General features: G+C 42.8%; 2 protein-coding genes across 3 annotated transcripts in view; one reads left to right on the forward strand and one right to left on the reverse strand.

Annotated features, from left to right (window-relative positions):
- Positions 1-672: 672 nt before the first annotated feature.
- Positions 673-5671, reverse strand: NANP (N-acetylneuraminic acid phosphatase). The gene is made up of 2 exons (XM_019549721.1): positions 5516-5671; positions 673-4548 (listed from the first exon to the last, which is right to left on the reverse strand). The coding sequence occupies exons 1-2, from the start codon at positions 5603-5605 to the stop codon at positions 3826-3828; spliced, it is 813 nt and encodes a 270-aa protein (XP_019405266.1). The 5' UTR covers positions 5606-5671; the 3' UTR covers positions 673-3825.
- Positions 5672-11902: 6231 nt separating this feature from the next.
- LOC109319892 (sulfotransferase 6B1-like) overlaps positions 11903-16524 on the forward strand; it is a 24679-nt gene continuing 20057 nt past the window's right edge. Inside the window, exon 1 of one of the 2 annotated variants that reach the window (XM_019549723.1) lies at positions 11903-12062. In XM_019549723.1, coding sequence (XP_019405268.1) covers positions 12032-12062 — 31 coding nt within the window. In that variant the 5' untranslated portion in view covers positions 11903-12031. Of the gene's footprint in view, positions 12063-13231; positions 13721-16524 lie in introns of those variants that run through there. The other variant, XM_019549722.1, reaches the window with a different exon arrangement.

Raw genomic sequence — 16524 nt, forward strand, 5'->3', positions numbered from 1 at the left:
ACCCTTAGCAGTAACTCAATATTATATATGCACCCATAATGAACTGTGGTTCCTACTTGTTCTCTCTCCAACTCATTTACACACAAAAACCTCTTACCCAAGTGTATTGCTACTTTCAAATAGAACAAGATGGACCAGCCAGATACAAGTCAGAGCTCCCATTCTGCTTTTACTCAGGCTGGCTATCCCCTCACTTTGCAGGCTAAATCAGTTGAGTACTAATGGTTCTCCAAAGCCCTACCACAATAACCTCATCCCTGGTTGCCAAGAGGATTGGCAACTTGTTCCATAAAGAACTGAGGGATGGACTTGTGACAGTAGTGTCAGAAACAGCAAGAAAGTAATTCCTATGAAGATGCAGGAACTCAGGTCTGACTTTGCCCATTGTGGCTTATGCCCAGTCCAAGAAGTTAACCGGGATGACAATCACTGGGTTAACTCTGCAATGCAGTAATATCCTGTATGACTTAAGAGATGTCTACCATGCAGTGACTGTAGTTTACATACTTATATTTGAACTAGCTCAAGTACTAATAGCAATGAGTGTTGCCACAACAGCACAGAGCTAAAGTTCGAGAGAGATTAAAGGAATAACTGTTTCAGTGTCTAATCATTACAGCTGTATTTGAAGTCAACAGTAATTGCAGATATTCAGCAGCTCTGAAAATCAGGTACAAGGTTTTAAAAGTCTAGCTTTATGATACTATTTTTGAAAATACAGGCTGTGTTTAAAGGAAAACATATAGTTATCCATAGAAATTAGAACTAAGTAAAAACAGGAGATATTTTCTTAAATTAGTACATAATTTATTTTTAAATCAACAATTAAAAAAACAAAGCCTTTCATTTATCCATGTTAAATAAATGTCCCCCCCACCAAAAAAAAACAATTCAAAACTATTTTAGATTGTTTCCCTTAGAAAAGTACTTATCTCTTGAGGTAAACATTTTTAGTAAAGGTGCATGTGGAATCCCTTGTTTTCAAGTAGTGTTTCTGGGCAGTGTATTTTAGTCAGGTTATTTATTTTCTTTTTTGGGTCATAGTCATGACACAAAAATAGAAATCAACTCAATAAAACTGTTTCACTATTCTGGTTTTTTGCTGCTCCAGATGTGAAAGTGATCCAGAACTTTTTTTTCAAGAAAACTCAGCCCAGTTGTTGAAGCAGCCTTAATACTATATTATCTAGATTAAGTGACTGGTTCTTTGTAAACACCTTACATTTTTCCCCCTCTTCCATGTTTCTCACATTTTTCTTGTTTTATAGTAGCATACTAAACAATGGAAAGTAGCGCAAGTGCAGGCTGATGGCCTGGTACAGTATTCAGGAAATGAGAGAGAAATATTTATTTGGCCACTGCATACCAGTGTATCACCTGAGTATACAATAACAGTGCTTTTTTTCTTCTTTTATGACTAGAAGTAAGAAAAGACTGGCCATGTGCAAAACAAAAATAACAATGTTCCACTGTAAAACAGAATGAGACTGTCCAGACATTAAGCAGGCTCAGTAACCTAAGTCAGAATGATACTTTGGCAAGAAGAGAGTATGAACCAGATCCCAACTTTCATAAATCATGGAAACTCGATTGAAATCAACAGAGCTGTGACAATTAACAACAGCTACCTGAGTCCATGAACAATATTATGAATTATTACAGTTTGTACTCTCTACTACACAAATACATAAAAGCCTCTCTGACTAAGATGCTATTATGTGTGGTACCAGACAAACAACCAAAGTTTTAACTGTGATAAAAGCTAAGTGGTTATAGTACTCAAACACTTGGAATTAGGATGGTTCAGTACCAAAAGAAATTTACAGCCAATCTAACAGTTCCACTCACTGACAGTTTCTTTTTTATTCCCCTTTACATAATCCTCCTCATAGGCGTAGTTTAAAAAAAAATAAATAAATAAATAACACCCCCCGAACATTAATATATACTAAAAGCTTTTCTGTTCCTTGAAGCTTGCTTAGTTCTTCAGTTGAACTGGTCACATTTTTTCTGAAAAGCAATTTATTAAAAGAGGTACTAGATAAAGAGTGACTTATTTTATCTTAAATCTCAGTCAAGTTAGGCTAACCAAATTGGACCTTATTTCAACCAAAATAAGGATTTCAATGCAAGAGACTACACTCACGTAACTTAACTGGTTTAGATGCATGCTTTGCTAAACTAACTCGCACGGACAAGCCATTCCACATACCCTGCTTTCTAGTAGGTTTCTGTGCTTTGTGTGCTGGTCTTTTATGACTCTCCAAGTCAGCAAAACATTTTTCTGCTAACTCACAAAAATATCCATAATACCACAATGCCTACTGCCATAAGCATTATTGCAAAACATGAAACCTGTCAGCATGTAATGACATATTTGGCTACAACATTAAAAAGATTCCATGATTTCACAGACGCGTATAAATTCCAATTAAAAAAAAAAAAATCAAAATTAAGCTTTCCCAAAACTTCAAAATTTAGGAAATAATGAAGCCAGTTTTGTCTTCAGAAGAATCTTAGAAACTGTTCTTTACAGAGATCTTTATCACAAAGGAACCAAAGTACAACAAAATTCAATTAATAATTTTGTGAGGGGACAGTAGCTGTATAGTATTTAATGATGTAATCTTCTAAAACCAGTGAAAAAGGTGAGCCACAGCCATTTATCACATACAATATCATTATTAAAGTTTTTAGAAGAGAATGATGTAAACCATTTACTTGTACTAGTTCCATATGTAGTTACTTGAAGAAAATGTAAAGACATGTAGCATCTGCAATTAGGAGAGGTTGTACAAACATACAGTTAAAGAGAACCCCACAGCCCTGATCTCACATCTGGATCAGAGTCAGCAGACTCTTGAGTCTCCCCAGCCAAGTAAAGGATCAGGCCCAAAGTCTGCAAAATGGTTAGTTAGATTCACCAATAAAACCAGACCAAATAGAGGCATAAGCTTTAAAAATATGATCAAAACTGTATGAAGACCACTGAAAATATCCCTGTGAAATCACTTAGCTAAAGAGTTACATGAGTTATAACTTGCATTACGGTTATACTTAGTATGAATGCAGTATAACGAAAACTGATCCATCGAGTATCTCTGATAAATGGTCCCATATATAGATGGAAGTTTTGAAGTGAACATGTATTTCTGCCAGGGAGGTATCCTATTTAAAAAAAAAACCTATTTAAAAACTGTGGGGAGGAAGGAATCTGTGAATAAGGGCAACAACTCTCAAAATTAACTGAAAAACCTTACCTCACTTTCCCTCAAAAATCAAGCCAAAACTTGTTAAAGCATCCTGACATGTTGGATCCCATTGTTTTTATGTTTTTAATATTGAAATTCAGTTCTTCTGGAGAAGAATTTCCATATTCAATTATGAAAGTTTACTAGATTTACTCTCTCCTGACTTCTCCTGTTTTGCACACTGCAAACAATCTTTACAATTAAAGTTCCTGCTAAACTTATAAGCCAGGAAATTAATTGGGGGTGGAAAAAAAAAAAAAAATCAAAACTTTTTTTTCCCCTTTTCATTATGAAATTAGAGAGACTGATAAGAGACTTAGGTCAGAGACAGACATGCCTAAGAAACAGTCTGTCAAAATAATTTCCAGGTGTAGACAGTTTAAGAGAACTGCACTTATGCTTTTCCTTTTCAAAAACTTTCAAGCAGTAAGTATTGGATTGAATCTTCTATACTTTTCCTCTACTCAACTCCATGCACAAATATCCACGCATCCACCGTTTAAGTAAACATAATGTTCACATTAGAAAGATTTTTAGAGCCAAATTTTAACCTGAGCATTATCAATCTAAGCACTTAGCATTTCTGTAATTCTATAGTGGAACTGTCATGTATTTCATTAATACTAGCCATTTTATTTTCTAGGTTAGCATTCACTTTGCGGTCCATATTCTGTAAGAGTGCTGGAAGATCAAGAACAGAAGAAATGACATAGTGAGGTACTGGGGAGGTATTCATAGGCTTTACCACTGTTTTATTTATCCAGACAGTTGCTTTCAAACCAGCATTCAAACCTCCTTGAATATCTGTGTCTAGGGAATCACCAACCATGACACACTCCCCAGGCTGCACTCCAAGGAGATCACAACAGTGATGAAATATAGAAGGTGCTGGTTTTTCTTCTTTCTGCTCTCCTCCCACAACAATAGCATCAAAATATGGTTGACAGGCACAAGCTTCAATCTTCTCCCTCTGCGTTTGCTTGTCTCCATTAGTTAAAAGAAGCAGGCGGACCATTTTTCGAAGTTCAGTTAACATGCACCTTGTATCCTCTGGGAGGATGAGATGCTGGAGGCGAGTCTTTTTCCACAGGAAATAACACTCTGCAGCCAGATTTCGATCGACTTCACCACCCCTTGTTTCTTGTATAGCTTCTTCCCAATGTGAAATTCTTAGATCAGTAATGCACATCTTTGCTGGATCATGACACTCTTTGAGGAGCTTCGCTTGGACCTTCTCACAAACACAGCGGGCTTCTCTTTCGTCATAGTGATGTTTGGACTGCAAGACACTTATTACCTTTAGCAAATGAAAGGGAGAAAGAGGGTCTCAGTGGTGTATTATGCATTCAAGAACAACTAACACCTTCACTTATCACCAGCTGTACTTTCTTCTAGCAGTCACAAATCCATTAAAAAAAGCACAAGTTTTTCCAGTAACGTATTATCCAACATAAGTAAGGAAGTCTGGCCCCTGTCTACTTCGCACTTATGACTGTGCTCCACCAGAAAGCACCTGGGATGGCTCTGTGCTTCTCAAAGGCACTCTAAGTTACTACAACCTTTTTCACATGTATCTTGTGCTTTCACAAGAAGTCTTTAGCTCCGTGGCAAATCCTTCATGCTCTCAAGCCCTTGCTACATGTTACATATACTACACAACTGACTGGCAAATTGCACGATAAATGTAGGCCAGCCACACATGCCACATCATTATCACACAATAAAAGTGACTTTCCAGCTATAAGAAGACCCAACCAGCTATCAAGCTAGCGCTTCAAAAAAGCTCGACAACTTTATGGCTGGTTTCAATCCAGCTTTCATTCGAATGTGTAGCAAGGTCCTACACTACAAAGCAAGAACCTTTTTTAAACGGCATCTTTTACTGGACTGAGTCACTAGATCTCTCTGCCAAGTGGCTCAATAAGAGATACCACTGCTCCTTCCATATCTCCTAAACCACCAGGGCTCCCATACTGCACTCATGTAAGAAACAGATGCAATAACTAGGTGAATGCAGAAAGCTGCTGGCCCAGCTAGGCAGAGGCAGCTGTTACCCCCACACAATGTAGCATCCCTCTTGATAAGAGCCCTCTAGCTTCACCGAGGGTTGAAGCTACGTGGCCTTAGCTCCCTCCTGCTGCTACAGGAGCGGGGCCGGTGCCACCCTTGCTCTCCAGAGCCTGCGGGGGGGGGGGGGGGGGGAAGCGTTGGCTCCCCCACTCCGAGGACTGTTGGGAGACGCTAGGGGGCCGCTGGGCCGATACCTCCTCGATGGCGCGCCGCCCCGCCGCCGCCGTGTCCACCAGCGTGTTGTCCAGGTCGAAGAAGACGGCCTTGACACCCTGCAGCCCCATGGCGCCAACCAGCCTCGCACTGCCCCAACCGTCACCACTCGCAGACACTAACGTAGCTCCGCCCTCATCTCGCAAAACTCCTCTGATGTCGCGGGAGTTCCAGCCTACAGAGGTTATGAGGTGGGACGGAGGGGGAAGAGGAGGTTACCTCTCGCGAGGACCCTTATCTACGTGCCGGGGCCGTAGGTTTCGTTTGACTTGCCCCGCTGCTTCCCTTCGAGGGAGGGCGGGGGTCTGAGGCTGCTCTGTGCGCATGCGCCGTGGCGTAGGCTGAAGCGGCCGTTGGCCATCGGCTGTCGTGCTGTATGGGCAGCGCTGAGGCGGAGGCGCTGAGCTCAGCAGCCCTTCCTTCTGCCGGCAGCCAGCCGGGCGCAATATGGGATAGGTGCATTCCCCTATGCTGGAGGAAGAGTGTCCGTGCTTGAAAGCTTGCAAATAAAAAATACATTTTGCAACGGTCTAGTTGGTGTGATAAAAGATATTGCGTGTATCACACTGACCGCCTGGGTACACGAGGACCCCCTGTACATATGTGGCACACTCGCCTCTCCGGCAAAGGGCCTTCAAAGCTGCCTGCATCTTTTGCAGACCTTGTGGGGTGTGACAAGTCTTGTGTGACCATCAGCCTCAAGTCACCAGTCTTGAGGAGCCATGTCACAGAGCAGGCAGGAAAGGGATGGGTGTCACTGTCCTAGACCTGAAACTAGATCATTTCCATAACGGGCTGAGACCAAAGGGGCAGCAGGTCGCCATGAGGAAATTGTTGCCCCTCTTTTAAATGACACTTCTGTTAGGAGAAGGGCTCTGGACTCCACCCCTCGTCCATCTCCTGTGTGGCCCTGCTGGTGACCCCGCTCCTCAGAACTGTTGACCAGGGCATGCTGAAGTGACAGCCATGCTCTGGGGGCTCTCCTACACCATACAGTGCCTCTCATCACTTTTATGGGAATGCGAGTTGTCTGTCCTGACAAGAAAATGCCAACATTTGTGTTTGTGCAGTCCCAAAAAGGGATTGAACCAGGGGTCAGCAACATTTTTGGGCAGAGCGGCAAAAACATGTGCAACCGTGATTTGTTGGCGTGCCAGGAGTGGATGGCAGGGGAGCTGCAAGGGACCCAATACTTGTGGCAGTGACACCCTGGCCCCTTCCCTGCCATCTATTCTGAGGTGCACACGCCTTTGTGTGCCACACTGGTTGGGGGTTGCCTAGCTCTGGACTGGACAAATTTTGGGGCGGAAAGGGGCATCAGTAGCTATTGAGTATGGGAGTTATGGGTAGAGATACAGCCTCTGAACTGGAGCTTCCTAGACCTTAAATGCTGGAGGCTGCAAGTGAGAGAGGAACATTGGAAAAAACCTTGGTCATTCCCAGTTCACTGCCTTTCAGATTCTGCTGTCTGCCACCAGGACAGGAAACTGGGTAAGATGGACCTATGGTCTGAGCCAGTCGATGGCAGTTCGTGTATATAATTACATCATTCTGAGAGGCAAGGATTTCTGAGGGTGATATGTTTTATTAGACCAACTATGTAGTTGGGATACAATTAGACAAGCATTCAAACACAAGTTATTCTTCCTCATGTCCAAATGTCATTTTTTTTACCTGCTTGAGGAGAGAGGCACCTTAATCTACATGAAGTGCAAGCCGATTGTCTTTATGGAGGAGAATATTAGGGTAGCTAGAGCTTAGTTGCACCTGCTCAAGTGGTGAATTATAGTATTTAAACTTTTATTTTATATTCAGCCTTATTTAACCATTCCTTAAGTTTTTATATAGCCTCTTTATAATTTGAACTTTTCTTCTCCATTCTGAGGTTGCCTTGAGCTTGCTTTCACATTGTTTCTGTCTTTTCTTACCACTGTAAAAAGCTGTTTATGTTCTTCTAACATTACCAACACTGGTGTTTATAGTGTGAGTCTTGTTACTAGCTCAAATAAACTGAACTTGGCACTAACCAACTAAATCAGAGGGATGGCATGATTGGATATGTTAATAAAAGGTGATAAGAGGGAACCAGTTGGACAGTGTCCGCCCAATTGCAGAGCCCTTGGAATTTCCAGAGTTGATGGACAGACCAAATTAGGAGTCTGGGGCATGCCCAAATTAAGGTACTGGTAAAAGACCAAACTGAGATGTGTGCATATGATGGGCTTGTTGGAACAAAGGAATATGATGATAGGATAAGAATATGAGCAGAATGATGATCACAGGGAAACCATTCATTAGTACCTGGAAATGAAGAGTCATCAGAAAAAAAGCATAAAAGGTGGGCAACAAGGAAGTTGAGTGTGTGTTATCATCCTAGAACATCTGGACTGAAAAACAGCCATTACCCACAGATGACCACGCTCTAATTTCAGGAACTGATTGGCCACCTTTCTGTGAAGTAGAGTAATATCTGGGATTAGGTGAGACTATCGAACTACATGTTTTTCTCTCTATGTAGAAACTATTAATGCATTTAATATATTATAAAGTTAGATTTTAGTTAGGTTGAATTGTATGAGGTCTATTCCGTGTTAGACTCCTGGTTAATTATGCTTTAACAATCCTTTAGCGCAATGGGGCCGTGACAGATAATGTTGGTAGTCTTAAGGAATAGCTGATAATCTTTCAAAACACTGGGGATAGATGTCCACATAGCTCTCCACCCCTGCCGGTGGCACATGACCCCCCTATCCTGAAGACAGTCTTCTGGCTGTACGTGGGCCCTTGGACCCTGTCATGGCAAGTGGCTGCATCACCCCACCCCCTGCTGTGCTTTCTGGGCCCTTCTCTGCTGAGTGGCATGACAGAAGGCTTCCAGAGCATGCAGGCCACAGGTTAACTGCTTGTAGATTTGGATAAGCCCACTGGCCACCAGTTGGACAGCCCTGAGTTAGACTATGGAGAGAAGGAGACTTAACAGATAGCAGAGGGAAAAATTGACAACTGTTACCAGGTTTGCCCATCACTTTGCAGGGGTGCTCATTTATTAGGGGTATGTTTCTATCAATGTGCTGCTTGTGTTACTTGTGTTTCTATATGGAGCTGTATCTCTCCCTTCTGAAAGTCCTCACCCCCAATGGAGCTATCTTGCAGGACTCAGTTTCAATGGGGCTGGGTTCCTTCAACCACCGAATCAGTCAAACACAGGTATGCACATACACAAACAGGTCAACAGGATATGCCTGAGCCAGGCTGGGTTATTTAGCACTGACAGACTAACACCCTCATATGCCTTGAACTCAGTTCATCAGGGGAACAATAACATGCAGTCAGACACAAGCACATGGGTTCACAGAGCAGATCTGAGTCAGGCCGAACTATTCAGCATTGATAGGCTGACACCCTCACATGCCTTGAACTCAGTTCATCCCTTATTTCAGCAGAACAATAATGAATGCAGTTAGGCACACATACACGCATGCTAACAGAGTACGTCTGAGCAGGCTGGTCCGATCAGCACTTTCAGCTGATACCCTCATGTGCCTCAAAACTCAGCATGTCACAGTGGTCCTAGTAGTAACCCCCTTGATGAGCAGACCCCACTGTAGTATTGGGCATTACAGGGATCTTTGCCTTAGGTAAAAGAAGTGTTGCTGCAGAGCAAATGGGGAGGTCACGGGGAAGAAAGATTAAGTGAGGTTCAGAGAGAGTATAGCAACCAGCTTGACCATAAAAGTTATTTATTGCCAGGTATATGAACTTATAATGATACCAGTAATAATAGCCATACAAGAGAGAAAAATAAACAGTTACAGTATTACCTAGTTACAGTTAGGTTTTGGGGGAAGTCTAGCTCGAGTTTGATTAGCAAAAGTCAGGTCTGGAAAGCTGTTCCTAGAGCAAGAGAACAAAAGTCAGGTTCCTGGAGGTAGAGAGAGAGAGAGAGAGAGTGATCAGCAGAAGTCCAGTCTAGAAAGCTGTTCCTGGAGTGAGAAAGTAAAAGTCAGATTTAGAAAGCTGTGCCTGGAGTAAGGGAATAGAAGTCAGGTTCCTGGAGTCAGACAGAGAGAGGGGGAGAGAGAGAGAGAGAGCGAGAGTTGGGATCTCACCACTCAGCAAAGCTTGAACCAGCTGAGGTTCTCCCAGGTGTTTGTTGGAGCTTGCAGACAGGCATAGTGCTCAGCATGATCAATGGAGGGATTCTAGGCAGAAAAGGAGTGGAACTGGTGCAGCTTTTGGATCCAATCATCAGTACAGTAACTTGAGCTTTGGGTAGGGGTTTTGCAGAGAACTAACAATGGCTCAAAGGAGAACAGTAGGTTTATTTATGGGTAAACAATGGCTCATATGGTGGATAATAGGAACTGATCACTCCTGGCTATGAGTGGAACTCCTCTGAGGAAGCTCACAATACAGACAGGCAGATTCATTGTTTTGGATACCAATAGAGGAGTCATTACTAGAACTGGTCTGATAAATGCTGAGCTGCCTGTGTGTAGATATGGGTTGATTAGCATTTGGAGCAAGGATTCCCCATCATGAAGTGCTCCCCTGCTTTTCTGATCCCAGAATTCAGTGCGTCCTTGCCTTGGAATCTCTGTTCTCCATCCTGAATGCTAATGAAGGTTGTCAGGGGACCCAAGGAAGCCAAGAAGACTTACCGGGAGAGCGGGACAAGAGGGACGCTGCAATGGAGGGAGAGCCTGCGCGGCTCATTAGCTGTGTCTATGTACAGCTGTGGCCGGCAGCTGACAGTGACGTCAGACGCCAGCTGGGGGATTTAAAAATGGCGGCTGCCGCTCCGGAGGCGGTGGATGGAGAGGGGAGCAAACGGCTGTCAGAGCCGTCCCCGCCGTTAGCCCAGCGGGACGGACGCTGCAGAGCCAGAGTGCTGGAGAGTCCAGTGGCCCGGAGAAGAGGTGGAACGGCTGGATCACTGGCGGATAGAGCCCGAGGTGCCAGATCGGGTGAGCAACGGAGGATCAAGACCACCCAGGAGGATTCCGAGCCACAGGAAGTAAGTGCCGAGGCAGTGGGTGCAGGAAGCGCTGAAGAGAGGCGTGAGGCTGAAGGATCACCTGGCGGGAGAGAAAGATCAGGGCGGGATCGCCGCCGAGAATAGAAGGCACCTATCGAAGAATAAGGGGACAGTGCGAAATATCCATCCAGGAGGTTTTACTCCTGGGCACTATCAGAGGGTGCTGGTGATAAGTCCGGGAGGTAGTCCATATAGTAGGGTCACTTTGAGGAAGTACACAGCTCATGGTGTAGGGTGATGGATTGGTGGTGGAGATTATCTATTGTAGTAGGGCTGGGACACCTATACAGGTGGGGAAGGCCATTATAGAAGTCTGCAGAAACATCACTGAGCAGGCGCAGGGAAGTGGAGGTCACAGGTGGCGTGAGGTCGGGGTGTAGGGGTGGCAGGAGCCCCACATGTAACCGATGAGGCCAACCCGGGACACCGAGGGACCTGTGAACTAGCCCCGCCCCACTGGGATAACAGCAAAGTCATGGCAGGCGAGAAGCGGGGTTAGCAAAGTGGGAATACAACCTAACCCAGTAACACCAACACTAACCCAGTAACACCAACACTCGGTGAAGAGGGTGGTCACCAAAACGGAGAGCCAGACTACTAGTAGAGATCTACAAAGGCCTGTTGGGGACAAAGGTGCATGCCTGTTCCATCTCCCATTTAAATTAGTTGTGATCAGGTTCAATCTCTGATGCAAATGAGACTGGGGAGTTGCTTCACTTCTTTCAACTTTGTTGTGTCTCCCACTGCATCTTCCTTGTCTTTTGTAAGTCCTTCCTCTAATCAGTTCTTGTTCAGGCAGAGGTGGGGAAAGGGAGAGTTTTTTGTGAGTCAGACAGGCTACATCCTGTGCCAGGGTTTCCCAAGAACACAGAGCTGATGGGTAACACAACTTCTGCTCATATCAGACAGAGCTAAGGCAAGCCCAAGAGATCATCCATGCCTAGCCAAAGACAGACTACTTAGAAGAGTGAGCAGGACATTTTGCAAGCAACAGGATATTTTGTTGCCTTCCACAAGAAAACATAAAGATTATGAGACCATAGCAGGGGAGCTGCTGGCACATTTTCCCCTTATTTCTTACATCTGGCATATATGTCAGGCTCCTGAAGACTAAATAAATACATTTAACTTAAGTTTGGCCTTAATGTAGGGGTGAAACTTACTGGCCAATGACATAGCAGAGGTGTCCTAAACCAGGGCTATCTAATTGGCAGCCTGCAGATCACATGGGACCCATGAAGGGTTAATGTGTGGCCTTTGCAGGTGCCTACTTAGCCATCACTCCCCCAGGCAGTTCAGCTGCTGCCACTTTCCCTTCCTCTCTCAGCCTTAGCTTACTGCTCCCATCCTGCTGGACAGGGCAGAGCAGGGCAGGGCAAACCATGGTGCTGGGGTAGCCCATAGCATGGTGCAGAGGGAGATGAAGTGAGAGCTGGCCATTGTATGGTGTGTGAGGGGGATGCTTCCCACATGCAGGCAAATTACTACAGGTACCCATAGTTTTAGTTCATCCAGAATTGATACAGTTGACCTTTATTTAAACCGTTGCAAGTTTTAGCACAGGTACTCCATAAACACGCTTTTAAGGAGCACCATTGTACCTACTTGTACGTAGTACAAACTATTTTTTTGCAAATATATTTTTGCTACTTGCATTTGCAGGTAGCAAATTTACTTGGGATTGGGGAGATTTACTGTAAAGTAAGCATGTGTATGTGTAGCATACGCTTACTTCAGAGTTATCTATGCTAATTCACTGTTGAGCATCTTGTGTAGATGCACCCTCCCCTTATGGTCCCCTTATAGTTGTGCTCAGTGTCAGCTACATTTAATCAACTTCATATGTGATTTTGATTACTAAGCACATGCTTTAATGAGGGGCAGTAGTTTAATGGGTTTAATAAGGTTTCCTTACATGCAAATATAAGATGAGGGGCTTTTTCCTATGTTGTTGGGGAGGGGGGTGGGGGCTCAATTTCTTTTCAAGTAAATACAGCAAATTGAATTAGTTCCGACTGGGGGGAGGGGGGATGGTAATGTGTTATCATAGATACTTCACAGGTACTTAAAGTGGGATAATGGACTGTAGAATGCTAAAATTAAAGACAGAATTGAGAAATCCAACCTGTTTTTAGCCTTAGAGTGGACAGGGTAAAGTTGTTTTATGGGTGAAGGATATTGGAATATGGGTTTGATTGGGTTGTATTAATTCCCTATGGAATTAGTAGGTTCTGATGTGGAGGGATTCATATGAAATGTTGAGGTATGCAGGCTGTCAGGTTTTGACCAAATTAGAGCTTGATGTGTGCATTAGTAAAAGACTTACAGGAAAAAAATATGCAAAATCTTCACTATATAAAAATGTCAGTCTCTCCACAGTAAGATCTTAATTATCCCATAAAAGAGGAAAAACAATTACTACCAACCTTTCACTTGCTTTTAACTCATTATTGATGTGACTCACCCAGTTTTACAACTCTTGGTTCTTACGCAAACCAGAATAACAAGGCATCAGATCCCAGGCTGCCCCTTAAAAAGATCCTGTTACACAAGGGGAAAATTACAGCAAGGATGTTAGGTCAAAAAACCTTCTTATCATCACGACTTGTGGAGGGGCAAGACTTTTGATGCTCCTCCTTCCAATTGTCACGTTTTATTTACTCACCCCTCCCATCTGGAGAAAGCTGCATTTAAATGTAATCTACAGTACCAATACTTAACAAAAGCAGTTACACTTTATAATATAAGGCAAAAGTTCATGCTGCAGAGGCTTGTAGTTCAGGCTATTTTTTTTTAGCTGTAGTTTCCCTTGTTAAGCAAGAGGAGTACAGTCAGACATTGAGTAAGCAAAAGAGTTCGCAATCAAGACATCCTCACTCCACCACCACAAACTAAAGAAATCTAGAGAATCATTAATAATTGTGAGAGATTCTAGCAAGAGGCACACAGCAAGTTCCAGCCATGGCCAGCAACAGAGCTGTTTTAGAGAAACTTTTTGAAGAAGCTGCTAGGAAAAAGTCTGAAGAGCTGCTCATTACCTACCAAGGAGTGTTGTACCCTTCATTGTGCAGTGCAGAAACCTTCCAAGCACTGGACATGATGGAAGCTAGAAAAGATGATGTGTTTCTTGTTACTTATCCAAAATCCGGTGAGTAGTGACCTTTTGTGTACACATGTGCATGTACAAAAATAAAGTTTCATAGATGCCAAATGTATGATCATTTTTAGGAGTGCAGAAAAGCACTAAAATTAAGATGCTGCTTGTAAGTAAAGCCTTATTTACTTATCACAGGGAACTAGCATATTAGGGAGCACTGTGTAGCTCATATAATTTTAGATACATGCATCTAATTTAGCAGTGACCTAGATATTGGGGCAGACAAATGATATTTGCTATAGTAAACTAAATGCCAAGAATTGTACAAAGCCATGGGGAGCTTAATAATACAAAGCTCCAGCACTTTAAAGCTCTTTGGTTTCTATAGCAAGCATATCTCAATTTTTTATGTATATGTAGTACTATATGTGGTGGATAGTTGGGAAGCCAAATCAGACTCTGAATTGTCCCAAAGGGTCTCATTTCTTAAACACAGTGCAGTTAGAGCTATAAAACATAAAAGGCATAGATCAGTATAAAAGAGGCACAGGCAAGATTGTTCAGACAGAAAACAGGATGGGATTTTCAAAAACAGTCAATATTGGTCCGGTTCTGCTGATGTTAAAATCGATGGTTGTAAAAGCCAGGCAGTTCAGAGCATGCAGCATACTCTAGGTAAATGAATCATTTGCTTCAATGTATAACACAAGTCAAATCCAAATCCACTGACTCGTGTATTTGGAATAAACATTGGTTATGGGCATATCAGTTAAGTGCATGGGCAGAAAGGGGGTGCAGATGATGAGGTGCATCATCCCATATAAAACAGCATATTTTTCTCTGCTTAAAAATAACTAGAAGCTTTACCAATATGCTAGGGGCTTACAGCTGTATTATTCAGTTTGACTGAAGCAAAAACAAATAATCTGCAGGGATGTGAAATAGAAGTTTCATTAGCAGGAGCAGCAAACAGACAGCAGAATTGCAGAAGAAAGGATTGGTGGAACATCATGGCCATTAAAAAGAAGAGTGGGTCTGTAACACCTGTGGAATGGAGAGTTTGGAAGGGAGCAGGTAGATTGTAATAAGTCATGAGATCAAGTGACTCCCTCAGCCAGCCCTGTGCAACTAGAAATGCCACTGCCAGGCAGGTGGCTTTAAACTTTGAATGAAGCAGGCACCCCTCTGAATCTGTCCCTGGTTAAGTGCATAAACTGCATTTTTGCAAATTATATTTCAGCCTTACCATCTAACAATAATTGAAGTTTGCATATTAACTTTAACTGTCTACTTCTTAACTAAGTGTTTTCCCTTTAACTGTGCTGGAAAGTGAAGAGGAAACAACAGTCAAAATGGTGCCCTTGGAAGCCTTGTATTTGTGTCAATTTGGGGCTGCTGATCCCACACCCTGTGTGCTTATTTTGCATTCTCTACATCATGTTGGATGAGTGCATTCTCTGGAGAGATGCACAGCTGTTTTTTTCCGTTCTGTGGCTGTGCACTTAAAAAGAATAAACCGTAGTTGAAAATCCCAGTGTCAGAACTGATAGTGCCTTGGAACAGTTGTTCTGAAAGTCTTTTTTGGAAATGTACTTTGAGGAAGGGTGTGAGGGAAGAAAGGAGTTTGCTTGACCAAAGAAGTCAAATGGAAAGCAATCTAATTAGCTAAGGGGTCCACCATTACATTTATACAGAAAATGTAGCTGTGTTGAGGAGTTCGTGACCCCTTGCGGAGCTGTTCCCAAAGACACAGAGTTGCTGTCAGTCTCAAAATTTATTTCAGCATGCTGGGCACCTTGAGCAAGCTCAGAGGCCCCGAATAAAACTGTTAGAGGTGATTTATAGTTTACAGACAAGATGCGCACGCAGGTGGGAATTTTGCACTGTGAAAGAAAACAAGATATCAGGTCAGTGTGAGAAAACTCTTAATTGTTTCAAAACTGATTTTTGGCTGCATGCTAACTAATAGGGAGGGGAGGGGCTGTATTCTTGATTGTTTCAGACTTCAAGGCGACTAGGCCTGTGTCTTATCAGCCTGTCCTTGAAGCACTGAGTCTGCTGTATAGTTAACTTCTACACTATTATTTATGGTCTTGTTAGTAAATTTCTACAGCTGGACTACCAAAAACATAGGCACAGGTAGAAAAAGACTGAAATGTGTAACTCCCCCTTTGTGCATTTCAAATAATAGCATAAACTAACTAGTGTGTCTAACTTTTTTCCTCAGAGCTGTTGTCTGAGCAACTGCAGAAAAAAAAAGTTAATTAAAGACCCAGGTTAAATTATTTTTTCTCTGGGATTTTCAGTTTATTTACAAGTTGCTTGTCCAGCTGAGCTAATACAAACTGATGAAACCTGAAGCCACATGCTCTCAACATAATTTAAATAAAATATAAACAACCAAGGACAGAACCAACCATTCTCTTCCCCAGGAGTACTCATTATTAAAGCACTAATCAGCCCCTTTTCTTGTGTTTTGATGAGTTTAACACTAACTGGGCACACAGTTACACACAGATGTATACACACACACAGCAGTTGCAACCCCAGTGAGATTAAACTTTTGTAATCCAACTTTCTATCTGATTTGGAAACATGTCCTACAAATGCATTATGAAATAGCAGAATCTTTTTGGGGATGGAGGGGTGTTCTCAGCCCAATGCTAATATCTGTTTCAGAAGCTACAATAAAACATTGCTTTTTCATAGATTCCATAAACATTAGGGCTGGAAGGGACCTCAGAAGATCATCGAGTCCAGCCCCCTGCCCCAGGGGCAGGAAGTCAGCTGGGGTCACAGAATCCCAGCAAGATAAACATCCAATTGACTCTTAAAGGACACCAGAGTAGGTGCTT

This window comes from Crocodylus porosus, unplaced genomic scaffold (assembly GCF_001723895.1).
Source record: "Crocodylus porosus isolate Cpor-Errol unplaced genomic scaffold, CroPor_comp1, whole genome shotgun sequence".
NCBI lineage: Eukaryota > Metazoa > Chordata > Crocodylia > Crocodylidae > Crocodylus > Crocodylus porosus.